Raw genomic sequence first — 16,527 nt, 5'->3', positions numbered from 1 at the left:
TGCCAATGTACCATAGGTGGTACCCGTACCACTGGTTGAAAAGCCCTGCTCTATGGAAATCATAGCTGTCATAATCTTCATCCACCACTAGGTGTCAGCATCTATTTAGTTTTCAATATAACAATGGTCTTTAAAATGAGATTCTTAACCATTTAACAAACTTGTCCAAAGTTAAATTTTAGCTTTCAAGTTTATATAAATTTATTTCACTACTATATATTTTGATCCTCTATAGAAATTTTAATTTGCCACTTCTGTTAGTATAAGGATGGGACTGAAGTCCCCCTCCTTCACTTTCGGAGGTATTTCGCTTCTTGGGGATCTTTTCCAGGAAATTAAGTGTAGAATAGAAAAGGTAAAATCAGATTCCTCACCCGGTTTCAATCACGCTGTTTACTGTAGTGCTGGTTAGTTCTTTTGGACTCCGGTTGCAAATAGCTTGGGCTGATCAGTGAAAAACAGCTTTTCTCCTATCAGGTTAGAAGGCTTTCCCCCAATACAAACGGAGCGACCGCATCATTCCAGAGTCGCCGGGGCACCCTTCTTTCTTCGCTGCCTCTCCGGGGCGGCCTGGACCCATTAGGGTCTCCAGGCAGGATGAAAATTGGTCCACAGGGCTGCGGTTGTCCGCAAGCCCGCAACCAGTCACTACCATGCAGGACTGGAAGTCCTGGTTACTATTATTTTTAATTGTCCACCTTCGTCTTGTGATCTTTTAGCCATTGGGAGAATCCCTAGAAAGCTGTGGTGTGTAGACCCCCTCCAGATTTTTATCATTATTTGTAGTGGCATTTGGATGCATTGCATAGGGTCAGCTTGCCTTAAGGACACAATTTGGAATTTTTTTAAAAAAAAAATACATTTAAAAGCAGTGGTTTAAGAGCAAGATAAAATCTACAAGCTTTTACAGCCATAAAATCTATAGACCTAATGGCAAATGTGATCAATGAAAACCATGGGGGAAAGCAAAAGATAACCTCTAAATTAGGAAAGAAACAGCACACAAGCCTGCAAGGGAACTTCTGACCATGATTTAGCATTGCATCTGAATCAAGCACTCACTTCAAGCTGCTTATAGTCTGACTCTTTTTTTGGAAATTTCCAGTATGATTCTTAGCTTCCTGGGTAGCAGTATCTTTCTTAATATTGATGCTTGACCTGAAATTGCAGTGAAAATAAGATTCAAACTGCTTGAATTATTAATGGGATGAAGTGAAGAAATGTCACTTGCACTGATAATAGCTCTGGCATCTTTAATACCTACAGGCAGTGACAAGTTTAGTTTTTCCATTCTGGCAGTGTGGCAAAGGAACACTCTAATTAGATAAATGCTGATGTTTTGAATTGACAAAGTCCAGCTGAGTTTGACATTTTATGAATATGAGAGATGAGTTGAGTTTCCTTCTACTAATAGCTTCTTTGTTGCAGCCAAAGCCATACTCTTGCTGTCAAACGACTGCAGTGGAGAAAGCGTGTGGGCAGAGCGGGACAGGACACAGCCGAGAGCAGCAAGTGGCTACAGCTGGTGAGCTGCGGGGCAGATCACTGTGTGAAGATCTTCAATATCAATCGGCACAGCCTTTAAATGATGACTTTGAGGCAGACATACTCCACTTGCCTATCAGCCATTTCCTGAACTGGTTTTCTTAAAAGAAGCAAAAATTGGACGTCCAGCTCTTAGAGCAATGCAATCTGACACAAGTATAAACTGGACATACATTGAAGCAGTTTGAAAAATAATATATGGGTCATAGAAGGTTCCTCTGAGCTGAATCCACTGTAATCCTCAGACACCTAAAACAGATATCAAACTGGAGAAAGAGAATGCTGTTTCTTGCTTCCTTCTCATTTGTAAAAACAGAGTTTATATTTCCGCTTAAACTCACAGGCTGTTTTCACAATAGGGACTCCCATTTTGAAGCCCATTTTTGTGTCTTCCAAAGTGGTTGATGGGTAGTTGCACTAAAACCCTTGTTTTTGCAGCATGCAGACTAGGGAAATTTGGGGGGGGGTGGTTAGGGAAAATTGCAGAGTGGAGGAACATTTGCAACATTTAGAAGGGAGAAAAAGCAGAAATCAGAAATAATCCACACATGTAAGAAAGAGCAAGCAGTATGACACTGCACAGAGGTGCCCACGGATGAAGATCCTTGGTTGCTGCTATTGGTGGTGGTGCTGGTGGTACAAATTTTTGATACTGTAAATGTCCTTAAAGATTGAGCAGTCGGGAAAAGGAAGAGAGAAAGAAGAACATATGAGGTAATAATAGGAACAAAGAAGAGACCAGAGGGTCGGCCTGACTGGAACTGGTATGGCAGGAACATGGGTTGAAAGAAGAAGCAAGCACTGCAGAAGACCCTATGGCGGTGATTCCTGTGCTGGCCATCCTGGCTGCTGTGAAGGACAGGCTGAGAAGGGCAACATGAGGAAAGTTGCAACTCTCTGTAGAAGAGGAGGGAAGGGCAGGAATAAGCTCTTCCTTTAAATCAGAATATGGGTCCTCCTTCATCAAAGGGCCATGGTGGGACTAGGGTACTGAAGAGGGAAATCTTGAGAGTGTACATTGGCTAAAGAGATAGGGGGATGTTAGATTAATATAATAGCAACTGGTTAACACAAGGGGGATATTGAATGGAAGCTCCCAGTATGGGAGTTCTGGGAAGCCTCAAGAGTATGTGGATGCTGAGGAGCAAATTCCCACAGTGCCAGTTAAAAGGAGATAAGATTGGGGGGGGGGGATCCTGGTTGTTCCAGGAGGGAAATCTGCAGTCTTTGCTTCTAGCTCATCTGTATCAGTCTAGCTCATAGTATTATGGCCAAAGCCTGGCTCACTTAAAATAATCATATCACTCTGGAGATACAACATTGTTTTATTGAAGATGAATGTATGTTTTTAATAGAAATTTTTATTAAACTATTAAACTAGTATAGTGATAAAAAGCTTATACAAACTAAAACAAGAAAGAAGAAAGTAGAATATATGTGTGTGTATGTATGTATATGTGTGTGTGTGTGTGTGTGTGTACACACACACACACATATACATAATTGCATCTGCAACAATTTGATACCAAAATCACTCTGGAGAAAACCTCCAATTGATACATGGGAGGCCCGCACGGTAGTCCGGCAGTTCCAAAGACTGATGATGCACGCCATGATCAACGAACAGACAGATTGATACCCAAACCACGATAATAAAAAAACACCATGAGCATTGTGGAACCACTCTGTCATGTGAACATCTTGGCATCCTTAGTTCACAAATACACTGCGGTACAAAGAGCACACCAGAGCAAAAGTGATGTGTTAAAATGTAAAATGGAGACTCTAGCAATTGCAGATAAGTGAACGAGCGATAAGACATTGGTGCATAATTTATCATCCAAAACACTCACCGAGGGACAGGTTTCAGTTCTGCAATGGGATGCTGGCTTTAACTCAATGGATGCTAAACCCATTGACTTTGCGGCAGCCCTGGAATCAGTAATTTTCAGAATTGAAACCAATGAGGACACAAAGAACTCCATCAGGCAGTGCCTAACAGGACTCCTTATTAACCAGAGACAAAGTTACACCTTCTTAAGATCAGAAAAGATGGCCCTCCAAAAATTACGAAGGGACAGCTCAATCATGATCTTGCTGGCCAACAAAGGTAGAGCCACTGTGGTTATGGACAGACTGGATATAACCAGAAAATCCAGACCTTACTCAGTGATGAGAACTCCTACCAGGTTGTTAATAAAGCTTCTATGACAACACTTAGGAATCAAATCAATAAGGTGACCGATAGACTTAACAGGCAGGGGAAGATTCATGAGGACTTAAAAATGATCCGTCCCAGGGACTCAGTCACAGCACGCGTTTATGGGTTACCCAAAATTCATAAAATGGGTCCCACTGCAGCCTATTGTATCATTCAGAGGCACCCCAACATTTGGGTTAGCAAAGTGGCTGAATATACAACTCCAATATCTGGTTGAAGACACCTCTACCACGATAAAATCGGCTGAAGACTTTTTACAAAGGTTAAAAATGCTGACAGTGGAAGATGATGAGATCATGGTGTCTTTTGATGTGATATCGCTATTTACATCTATCCCCCAAGAAGTGGCTGTGTCAGTTATGAGTTGCTGCAGGATGAGGAAACACCGCTCCCTGGTTCACCAAACTCAGAAGATTATATACAACTCCTCAACTTTTGCCTGAGAACTTATTTTACATTTAGCGGTTCCACATATGAACAGATCAAGGGTACACCAATGGGATCTTATGAGTGTATTTAGGCTTATACATAATAACGGTTGCCCTGACCTAGTCGGCTGGCAGAATGACAATGGTGCTGTCATTTCGCAGTTCCTCTAAGGCTTCCTTCTCCGTTGCGAACAGGACATAGCACTGTCTATGGCCCATGAGCAGACCTGTGACACGTCTAATAGAATTCTTGGTCTCTCGTCACTGGTTTCAATCCGCTGGATTATTGGTTCCAGGGACGTGACAAAGTCAATAGATTGAGCATACATCAAGTTATGACCTGTGTCTCGCTGCAGTAGTCCAGTCTGTCCATAGATCAGTGTTCTTGACAAGTTGTGGACCAGTTTGCTAGTGTAGCCGCGACTGACGCTCTCAGGATCTCCATTTTGTGTCGGAGTACCTGAATACACTTGTAAGGCTAATGCCTTGCTTGATGATGTCAGTGCTTACCATTTCATCACAAAAGACCCAATGACCACTCTTAACCAACTCAACAACTAGCAGAGAAATTCAAAAGACAGGGCAAAATCAGCAATGATGTCCTGAAGACAATATGCGCCAAGGACTCGGCTATAGCCAGATTTTACGGGCTACCTAAAATCCACAAAGAAGGAATCCCCTTGCGACCGATCGTGTCATTTAGGTGCACACCAACCTTGGGCTTGGCTACATGGCTAAGTGGGCGGATTGGATATCTGGTGGAGAACAGCGAGACCACGGTGAAGTCATCAGAGGAGTTTCTAGGAAGGATAAAATCATTAAGGGTGGAGGAAGACGAGGTCATGGTGTCTTTTGATGTAATGTCATTCTTCACCTTCATCCTGCAAGATCTAGCTATCGCAGTAATAAGGAGCTGCTTACAACAAGAGGAAGAGTGACACCATGACCCATTCTGCACCGAGGACCTCATCCAATTCATGAGCTTGTGCCTGAGAACATATTTTACGTTCCAGGGTACCATATACAAGCAGGTGAAAGAGACGTCGATGGGATCCCCGATTTCGGGAATTATCGCAGAGGCAGTCCTGCAACAAGAGTCCAAAGTGATGTCCAAGTATCGGCCCAAATTTTGGGCAAGATACATGGATGACACTTTTGTTGTCATCAAACAGCAAAATAGTGCCAGGTTCATGAACAAATTAAATTCGGTCTACCCAGATATTTGGTTTATGGCAGAGGAGGAGACCAATGGCACTCTTGTGTTTCTAGAGTGCTGGTCAGCCGCCAGTCCAATGGCACCCTCCATATGACGGTCCACCGAAAAGTAACACACACGGACAGAATCCTGCATTATAGGAGCAATCGTCCCATGTCACATAAGATTGGATTCATCAGAACCACTCACTGCAACACAGACAGTGCAGTGCAAAAATTGAGGAGAAGAACCACCTCTATCGTGTTTGCAGATCGTGTTTTCATCAGGCAGTACAGCAGACAGCACGAGCCTTGCAAAATACAGGCACGCCTATGGCATGGATAACACTGCCTTACATCAATGGGGTGCCAGAGGCGATGGCTCGGTACAACATCAGCATAGCCCACAAACCAAACCTATCCCTATGTACCAAAATAACGCACCTCAAAGGAACAGTTACTCAATGAGGAAAGATTGTCAGTGGTATATAGAGTTAAATGTAATGACTGCCACTGTAATTACATTGGGGAGATGACCAAATGACTCAAAACTAGGATTCATGAGCACAAACTGGCCATTAGACGACACGAGCAATGCTCACAGGTGTGGATCCATATGGCCAGCAACAACCATTTGTTTGATCTTGTGGGGGACGGAGGCCATTGCCCAGGACACCTCCAAATGTGGCCGATTACTGAGGGAGGCTTGGCTGTCAGATGAGCACTCAATTAACCGCCACATAGACTTACTGCCTGCTGATCAGACACTAAGGAAGTGTGAACAACACAGGAACTCACAATGAGTGCAAAGAGCACCGCCCCCACAAAATCAGAACGGCCGGCTCACGCAACGGCAAGGAATTACAACCAGTGAAGGAGAGAAACCTTCAGCACAGTCCGCGCAGGAATCAAGAATGGGGAGCATGACACCACATCTACACATACAGCAGGGAAGGATGGCTATAAGACAAGAGGAACCAGAGGATGACTTGACAACAGCATATATCTGGACACGGCTAAAGCAGGCAGGAGCGGTAATGAAAGAGGTGAAGATGTCTGAATCCAAAAACATGCAGACGGAGGCGAAGCAATTAGAAGCAATATGGTCGACCAGAGCCGGCAGACCAGTGACGTGCTCAATGAGCAGAGCACTGAAACAGCCGGCTTTATAAGCAGACTTTCAAACCCTGGTGTTTTACTCTGATGACGGCAGTGGACCGACGAAAACTCAGCTTATTCAACAGTTGTTTTTACATTTATCCTGGAGCACGTGCATGCGAGAGCGCATGCGCGCACACACACACACAGAGAGAAAAGAAATGTTAAAGAAATGACTTCTCCCTTCATAGTTTTCTTTAAAAAAGCAGCCATTTGATTCCCAGGGGCCTGGAAGAAAGAATTCAGTTGTTCTGAGATTTCTTTTCCTAAGGTAGATGGCACTTTGTAAATGCTTAATTCTTACTTTTAAAAAAATTGCCTGCATTCATCACCAGCGTTAGTTATGGATGGTGTCTGATTGTAGACTGCCTTAGGATGCCAAGTATCTCAGTTTTGTCTCCATCATGGAAGAAAGCAGCTAGTAATGTCTTTCTTGCCAACACTTCACTGCATGATTCTGGAGTCAGAGAGGATTTAGCTACCTTTCTATTACACTTTGTCACTTGTCCTTCTTTAGAAAAATGAGCCTAGTCTGTGTCTCATTGGAAAGCCATGTTGAAATGTGTTGAAAGGGTATCTAATTTGATGTCAATGCAGTGTAGAATAAGTACTGCTGTAGAAATTCAGTCTAAATTAACTTTTATTTAGACTGCAGAAAACATGGCTCTTTGCTGGGCATTTTCTGCATAGAGCTGAAAATTTGATCAGCTTCAGTACTTTTCCTTGGCCTAGCTGTTTCAGTATTATTTCCATAGCAAGCAAAGATACGTTTAAGAATGTTCTCATATCAGGCCAGAGGGATAAACTACTCACTGATATATTTTTATTTTTTTCCTGTTCAAACCCCAGGATCTCTAGTTAAATCTTTTCATGCAGAGACCCTGGAGGCTCACAGACAATCAAATAGATAGCAACTTGCCAGAATTATTAAGGTGTTATTCTGTGCCAGGTTCCTTTATTAAACTGATTATAAAACAACAGTCTCAATTTTTATTGTGCTTCAAAAAGGAATAGAAGCAGGAGTGGAATATCATAGCCAATATGTCAGACAATTAATATGTTTCAAGGTCTTTGATTTTTGTGCAGTACTATTTTACAAATTATTGACTTGTTCAATTTGTATTTAGGATCAGTATTCCTATTTATTCAGTCTTTCTAGTTTCCAGCTATAATATGTGATTAAACAAATGGCTCTTTCCAGTTCAGGACTTGCAAGTGATATCTATTAAAACCATAAAATGCTGAAGGAGATTGAATAATATATAGTGTTTAAGTCAGTACTAGGAAAAATGATCAGTTGTCTTTTCCAAGAATCAATTCTGTTGTAAACATGTACAGGAGCATTTTGTAGTCTATATATAATTTAAGAGTTTATTTGTGTATAATTTGACTTTGCTTTTTTTTCCAGAAATTGGCTTGATTCTCAACTAGACACTAGAGCTCAGATTAAACCTTTCCCAATAATGACTTAATATTGCATTAACTGAACAAAGCCATGTCCATCTCCAAATCCCCTGCTAATTGTTGCCGACTGTAGGGGGTGGTGCTCATCTCTGTTTCTTTCTTGTTCAAAGTGGTGATCTAAACATGAATAGTGTTTATATCAAGTTCATAACTTGGTGAGATTAAGAGTTTCTTATATGAAGTAGTCATAGAACAAATCATTTTAAAAAGCTACGTGCAAGGAAGCAGCAACAATCTATTTATGAAATGGAGATGGATATTGAAGCATCGCCTGCAAGAAGTTTTGAAAGGAAGCATTTTTAGAGTCTTCACTGATGTCACAACTAACGTCTGAAATCCTATATGAGCCTTCTTTAAATAGATCTTTCTTTCATCTTATATTGGAAAATTGAAATGTTGAATACGTAGCAGTGAATGTTATTAGAACTTCATGTGAATCTTACTGATATATAAAGGAAATGTGACTGAACAAGTAATACCAAAGCTTGTTATTTCTTTTATATATATATATATATATATATATATATATATATATATATATATATATATATATATATATATATAAAAAGCATTCAATATGTGAAAAGGTAATTGTCCTTCTGTTCAATCAAGCCGACTGAAGCGACAAGCAGGACCCATTGTATTAGTATTTTACTAAAAAGTGTAGATTTGTACATGTATCCCCTCTCTTGCAGGTGTTTCCAATCTGCTTCCAGGTCCAATTCAATGTGCTGGTTGTTATCTTTAAATCCTACATGGTTTGGATCCAGGTTATTTGAAAGACTGTTTTTTCAGTTACATCTACCCGACCCACCGGAGAGGAGAGGTAGGCTATATTACCCCCACCCTATTAAGGCACTCTAACAAATGCTGTGATGGAAGCCCTTTGGGCTTTGGAGATCAAAAATTCAGAAAACATCTTGTCTCTGATGGCTTGTCATGAAACACTTCAGCCCAGACAAGGCCTCTCTGGATTTCCTCTCAGGATTCTCGTGTGGAAGTTGCTCTCATGAGGCTTCTGGAGCCTTTGAAAATCAACTGAGAACACTTGTGTGATTTTTGGATGCCTCAGAAGCTGCACAATAGCAAGGCCTTCTTGTGCAACATCCAGACAGTCTGAAGGCCTGACATGTCACCAAAAATGACATGGTGTTGTCACCTGTCATAGCTTTGCTATCACCAATGTAATGGGACCAAGAGGGGCTTTCTCAGTGGTGATTCCTTCCCTGTGGAACATTATCCCCACAGAGGTAAGACTGGCCCTCATTTGATACCCTTTTAAAAGGCTCTAAAGATAGTTTTGTCATTGGGTTTGGGGACCCCAAGGTCATATAGACTACATCAAGTGGCTGGTCTGTTGTCCCGGGGAGTTTATTGGGTTTTGTGTTTGGGGTTTTATTTCTGTAAGCCACCTGGAATCACTATGAGTTGAGTGACATTTTCTTAATAAATAAATAATTTGGGCTAGCCCTGCCCTGAATAAATCTCACAGATGTTATCTCCCTTCATCATTAAAACAGGTCTACAGTATTTCACATCCCTCCTTAAATTTTTTGACATTGGGGCCTATCACGATGGAAAAAGATTACGAAGCCATTTCTGATTTGAAATGAAAATTTGGGGCAATACAGGTAGTCCTCACTTAAAGACTGCCCTGTTTTGAACCATTCAAAGTTAAATTTGCACTGAAAAAGCAACATTACGACCAATTCTCATACTTAACAACCATTGCAGCATCCATATGGTCACAGGATTAAAATGTGGGCATTTTGCAACCAACAGGTGTCCTGGTCATATAATCATTTAAACACTTCACAGCCAGCTTCCAACAGAGCCAATGGAGACGTTGGCAATAAAATTGCCAGTCATGGTCATGTAAGGTGTCGCCTAATGACCTCAGTAACAACAGCAGTAGAATTGATTGGTGGAAACAAAACACTTGCTTTTCACAGTAAAAACTTCATGTCAGTTGTCAGATACAGGCATTGTTGTCTCATGGTTTTGATAGTGCTTTGTTGAATCAGGATCTGGCTAACCAGGAGAGTGATAATTAAGTATTTAGTTGCAGATATTGCAGCTACACTGAAAGTTGAATCTTGAGGTTCATACAGGTAGTCCTGATTTAGCAACTACCTAAGTTAGAGACTATTTGCAGTTATGACAGTGATGAAAAAATAACTTTACCACCAATCCTCGTGTTTATGAGCTTTTCAGATCTTTAAAGCATAGCAGAAACATATAAGCTCATAAGTATAGTTGCAGTTTCACTCTGGCTATTTCACTTAACAACTGAGTTGTCTGTCCCAGTTGGGGTTGCTAAACAAGGACTACCCCTGTATGTTCATATTTGTTTCAGCTTTTTTTCAACTGATAACAAGTGCAAGGTTTAATCCATGATTTTAAGCATCACATACTACAAAGTTGGGCAGTGAGTATACCCATAGGTGCATGCAAGTACACATGCACACACATGAGAACATATAGCATGTGAGAGATAGAAAAATATCAAGCCTTTTCTTCATCCTAGCAGAAGGTCGTGTTCCTTCACTATTAAATTTATTTGTGGACTAGAATACACAATAAGTCTGAGAGTAGGATTAATACCAGAGAGTTAGTGTTTTTTGCCCTCTCCCAATGATCTCAATCTCTTCCAATGTTGTCTTCTTGGTATTGTCTCAGGAACTTTGAGATTGCTTGGATGAGACTTTAAGCCCTCATCAACAGTCATGTTGACTTTGCTGACTTGATACTTTTCGTAGCAACAGAGCGATTATCATTTCCCCCTAACATAGCTCTGATTAACTAAACTGGACTCCTGAGGGCTCTGCAAGCAATTCCTTGAATATCTATGGTATCCGTGTTGTCCATGTGGTATGTCATTTTAACATGGATAACACTTATGGATCACTTCTTACATATTAGTCATGACAATGAAATGTTAACAAGGATGCAGAAAAATATAAATCTTGTGCATAATAAATGAACTAGACTGTTTTTTGTACCCCTAAAACTGAATTATCTGAAAATATAAAAGGTAATGTTCTGTATTTTTGACTGCCTCCAAGGAATGCATGTAAGTATGCACACACAAAAAATTATTTCATAAACATTTCCAATACACCAGTTAGCTTATATTTCTTGTGTTTGTTCCTGTGTTCATTTCTTATATATTGAATTTATCACTCTAGAAGTTCAGCTATAGGAAGATGAACAATATAAGTTCAGCTGATATAAGTTCCAGATCATCTGGCACAAATACAGTCAAATCCAATTCAGAATAAACAAAGTTTCCTGTGCGGTACATTACGTACATTAAAATAAAGTAACATAAAGCTCTATATGAAAATTCAGCAAAGAAATCACCAAGTAATAGTTATGTTTTCTCTATTTTATTAATAAAACAGATTTTTTTTGCAACAATTTATTAAAAATGTATTTTCATGCAGTATAAGGGGTATACAAGAAATTCTCCAAGTTCTCTCATTCTTCCTCTCTGTTGCTTCTTAAAAAATAATTCTTACTGGTCCAGTCTGGGTTGAAGCATTTGTGCACTGTCGTTATTGGAAAATGCCATTGGGGCATAGCCTCATCATAATTTTTTACAGGACATTTTTGCTGCAGGTTATAAAAAAAAAACCAGAAACATTGAATAGCTATAGTCATTTTATGGGTCTTATTTTCTGCAGGAAATTAGAAAAGAAAAGAAAACTCGTGGGAGAAACTACAGTTGCATTTTAGACAAAGAATGTACTGCGTGATTTAAACCTAAGGAACAGCACACAGTCAGTAGTCACAAAGAGTTACAGACACACACACTCACCGCCAAGAGTCCAATACTTTTGATTTTTTTTGTTTTGTTTCCTGCTATGTTGGAATAATATCTTCTACAGAAATGTTTGTGTATACATTATATACAGTATTATTGTCCTTTTTTGAAAAGTAATATTTATTTGTATTAAATAAAGTCCTGATGAAGTTTATTCATACATTAAGAGAATACTGTTAACATACATACATGCACGCGCACAAGTGCGTGCACGCATGTGCACACCCACACCAGACAACACCTTCAGTGGTTAGTGCTCAAACGGAGTAATGTGTTCTACTTCTTTTGTGGTAAATTTACTCACTGTGGTTCTAACCCTTCCAGATCCCTGCCTGATCCCTCTCCATGACGTGTGTTCAGGGAGCATTTCTGTGATACCTTCAAGGGATTAAGATTCATGGGAAATATAATCAGGCAGGTAGGATCAGCGGCATCAGCAATGACTGGGTTGGCATATTCTTTCTTGTGCAGACACTAAATGCTATTCTGGGGACATTTGTGGAACAGGTTCATTCCTGTGTGGGAACAGAAAGTGCAATAGAAATAAACTACCTCTTCTTCATCATACTTTCTTTTACAAGCTATGGTTATCAAAAGTATGGTTTTCAAAAAGTGGCCAGTTCCAATGTTGAGCAGTGCAGTTTGGCAAACTAGTATCAATTATAGTGTGAGAATGGCATTTAAGGAAAATGGAAGTGATATGACAGGCTTAGTTTGTTTGTTTTTTCTTGTCTGGCTAATCATTTAGGTCCAGTGCCAGATTTTATTTTATTTTATTGCTATTTTTAACAGCAATACAAAATATTCTGAATCAATAGGTTACTGGGATGAAGGAAGAATAGTTTTTTTGGGTGGGGAAAGGTATTTTGACCATCTTCTGCAACAATCAGGCTCTGAAGTGTGCTTTTGTGCCTTTCACATGTTAGGCACATCTTTATCACAGCGGGCTTTGTGATTTAATCTTGCTCAAGATCCTGACAGACTGTGATTGATGCCTTCCCAAACGATACATATATTTCAACTGGTGGAACTATACAGTATGTCATAAGCAGCTCCACTAGTTAAAAACAAAATCAACAAACCTAGAGGCATGAAAAAGTGCAGACTTGAGCTTTCACTCGAACATCCTAGGAAAGTGGTGGCAAACCTATGGCACGCATGCCAGAGGCGGCACTCAGAGCCCTCTCTGTGAGCACGCACGCCATTGCCCCAGCAGAGTTCGCCATAGTAGCGAGCATGTGGCATTTGGAAGCGGCAGGACAGGAAGTGAGCGGGCAAGTGGCATTGGCCCCCCAGGGATGCCCCGGAGATGGCGAGGGACTGGCCACCGCCCCCCTGGCCACAGCCCCGCTCACCCAGTCTGCTGGACCACTGTAGCCACACCCACCCAGTGGGCCATGCCCCTACGCCCCCCCCCCGAGGGCACCACAATGCTGATGTAGCCCTGGCACTTTGCAATAAATAAGTGGGTTTTGGGTTGCAGTTTGGGAACTCGGTCTCTAAAAGGTTCGCCATCACTGTCCTAGGATATAGTAAGGCAAGGGCCATCTTAACCCTTGTTTTTAAGCCCCTCCCACATTGAATGCGCAACCTGCAGCAGTGAAGGTGTTGTGAGTTACACAGCAATTGGAAGTTCATCCAATGTGGCATTTCTCATGTGTTTGGCCAGGAAAGAAAGGCATCTCCTGAAGTTCTCCATGCCATGTAATTGTAAAGGATCCAGGTGCCTCTCTTTGGATTATGCATGCCCAGTAATCTTAATCCTAGCAAGATGTCCTAGAACCATTAGGATAAAAGCAGCACATGTGTGGATCAAATCTTAACAGTAAGCGATGGAAGCCCATTTCATTTGAGTTCACTCGTGTTGCTTTCTAATTCATAGCAGATTCAGTTGCTCCCAGGAAAGATATTGATTAAATCTATTCTCTTAGGTGGAATCTACAAGAGAGAAAAACCATTTTGCTTCAAATTATTGTATACCATATTTATCTTTTTGTCTTTTTTTTTTATTCAAACCCCAACACTGGGATACTTGGTTCAGCCTATCCTATTCTCAACGGCCACTGTCTCTCACACACGCAGATGTGAAGCAAAGGGTGGTGTCTATATGATCTCTGATTCTGCAGAATTCAACTGCAGCAGCGAAGTGTGGTGCCTAAGGGCCCTACTCCCCTTGCTCATCTGCTCAATTACCTGTACTATTAATTATGCTGTGGTTTAAATCAAGCAAACTCAGGGAGAAAAATCCACCGTATGATATGAAGATTTCAGTAGCAAACCTTAAGCATTGTCAGACCTAGCTTCCTGCTATTTGCAGAAAGTCACCCCAGGATTCAGCCAAGCACACAATGTCTTAACAGGAGGAAGAGTATCACTCCCCAAACCTGGGATGCCTGCTGTAGCCACTCTGAAACCTTGGCCTTGGATTTGCTTCCCCCCAAAGCATTTTCTTCTCCAAGCGTATCTTTAGTTGAATGACCTGGACTCAGTGACGCTGGAATTATTCCTAAAAGTCTCCTTTTTCTCACTGAATTTAGTTCCAGGAATTAAGGTCAGCCCAACTAACTATGGTCTCCAGAAGCTGAATGCAACCCCTGGTATGGTATCCATTTTAGTTACTTCAGCACTCTTTTGATGAGATTTTTCTTTTCTTCTTCTCATGTTTCACATTTTCAGTAGTAGTTTATAGCTTAGGGATGCTGCGTGGGGGTCTGTTGTATTTTTTTTTTTTTTTTGGTCAAGTTTAGGTTTCTCAGCCACTTTGCCTCCTATAGAAATTTGAGAAGAAACATGGTTTTGGTCTTTGCAAAGAAATAAAAACGTCCACAAGTAAGGCTACAGAGCAACCTCTGCCTAACCTCTCCGCTTCACATGCTTTTTCCCAGCAGCGGAGCTGGCCCTCCCTTGATAATGGCCTTATAGCACTAGTTTCTCTGTGGTAAGAGTAAGGATATGTAGAAGGCAAGAGTTCGACACAAGACGTTCAGTCCAGCCATCGACTACCAAAAGCAGTTCAGGGAGCTCTGATGTCCTCCTACAGGCCAGAGACCATCACACGAAAAGATGGTGGCACATGTCTGTGCCGTGGACTGGCACTGGGGCTGACACATGGACTGGCACAGCTGGCATCAACTCCTCCGATGGATGGCAAATAAGCATGATGAAGAATGGGCAGCTGTAAGGAGAGTCGCCGCTGTATGCTGTGAAGAAAGAACACAGAAAGATAAGGATGTTTTGGTTCCCACTAATGAAACATTTCAAAGAACTTCCAGGCAGTTATTTTCCTAAAAGTCTTTTATTGTTACAAAATGTCAGCACAGACACAACGGAGGGATGCTAGGATCTAAGTTCTCTTCCTCTGAGCAGTTAAATTATCAGCATGTTCCCTCCCTAAATTAGCGTCATATCTCACATTATCCAGTTAGTGTGAAGGTCAAATGTTTTCTTCCTCTTTCTTTCCCAGGCTTTACGCCCAACCCCCCTTCTGCTCTGTATTAACCCCATAATTACCAGAAAATTCTATATATTGTCAAAAGCAAGAATATACAATATTTGCAGCGTTGACAAAGGACAGTTAGCCAGGTATTCAGTACTGTCGAGGGCTGCTAGCAAAGGGCCCCTGACTTTGGGATGCATCCACTGGGAACTATATTAGAACCTCAAATGATTCTGTAGCTGCAGCTGCAGCTGCAGCCAGGACAATGAACAGAACATCCTCCTACGTTGTATTCTTTCCTGTCTTACTAAGTTATTCTGTGGATTTTAGCCTCCTGCTTTGTGTTTCTTTTTTTATTCATTTATGGAATATAAAAGGTACTTACCCAGGGCAAGATTAATACTAGTGCATGGCTGTTTTAATACAGCAAGATACTCCATACATGAGCATAAGCATTTCAGATCTTTAGGGAGCCATCTCGATGTATTCAAAAGTTAAGACTTCCCCAAATTATCAGATAATTACTAGTTTGTCGCAAAGGAACATGTTTTGTATAATCGATATGCAGACTTAACATGAAGATATTTTTAATTCTTGTGAACATTTAGCAAGAAAGAATTACTTTACTTACTGTTCTGGGGAATTGATATCTTCTATAAAATCTTTGCTTGTTCTGGACGGCTCTGTAGTATTCCATTGTGCTTGTGGATTTTGATCAAGATGATTTTTCAGCACTGTTTTTTCACCATCTGGACAAAAAAAAATATTTTCAGACATTTATTAAAGGAACACTGTGAGGTGTTTTTCTCTATAATATATTATTTGCAAAACAATGTAATTATTTTACGAACTATAATATTGTTTCTCAAAAATTATTTGTTTGACCTAAAACCTAACTCCAACTAGACAACAATATTTTTGTGGTAATTAAATAATACTATTTCTTATTCAGATTGAAACGAATTATAAACAAAGTAGATAAAGAAAAAAGAAATTTCTCCCCCAAACTAGCATTTACAAAAGACACACACACACACACACACACACACACACACACACACACACAGAGTCTAAAATTAGAATTATAAATAAACTCAGTTGAACTGAAGAAGCTTCTTGATGAGAAGCGAAATGTTTTCAAGGAAAAAAACCCAAGAAAGTCCAGATGCCTTTTGAAAAGCATCTTTGGGACATCCATTACCTGGATGATTGAGAATCTCCATAGACAACAACACTGAACCTCATTGCCCCAGTA

The 16,527-nt window shown here is 40.6% G+C and overlaps 2 protein-coding genes across 2 annotated transcripts in view; one reads left to right on the top strand and one right to left on the bottom strand.

Annotated features, from left to right (window-relative positions):
* ELP2 (elongator acetyltransferase complex subunit 2) overlaps positions 1 to 8,486 on the top strand; it is a 70,638-nt gene extending 62,152 nt beyond the window's left edge. The window contains exon 22 of the mRNA XM_039329258.1: positions 1,429 to 8,486. Coding sequence (XP_039185192.1) covers positions 1,429 to 1,585 — 157 coding nt within the window. The 3' untranslated portion in view covers positions 1,586 to 8,486. The remainder of the gene's footprint in view (positions 1 to 1,428) is intronic.
* A 2,897-nt stretch (positions 8,487 to 11,383) lies between these two features.
* Positions 11,384 to 16,527, bottom strand: part of GABBR2 (gamma-aminobutyric acid type B receptor subunit 2) — a 342,316-nt gene continuing 337,172 nt past the window's right edge. The window contains exons 18-19 of the mRNA XM_039329325.1: positions 15,904 to 16,021; positions 11,384 to 15,036 (exon numbers count right to left, since the gene is read on the bottom strand). Coding sequence (XP_039185259.1) covers positions 14,871 to 15,036; positions 15,904 to 16,021 — 284 coding nt within the window. The 3' untranslated portion in view covers positions 11,384 to 14,870. The remainder of the gene's footprint in view (positions 15,037 to 15,903; positions 16,022 to 16,527) is intronic.

Source organism: Crotalus tigris, unplaced genomic scaffold (genome assembly GCF_016545835.1).
Source record: "Crotalus tigris isolate CLP2741 ecotype Arizona unplaced genomic scaffold, ASM1654583v1 scf7180000024391.5723578, whole genome shotgun sequence".
NCBI lineage: Eukaryota > Metazoa > Chordata > Lepidosauria > Squamata > Viperidae > Crotalus > Crotalus tigris.
This window is presented reverse-complemented; position numbering and strand designations above follow the sequence as displayed.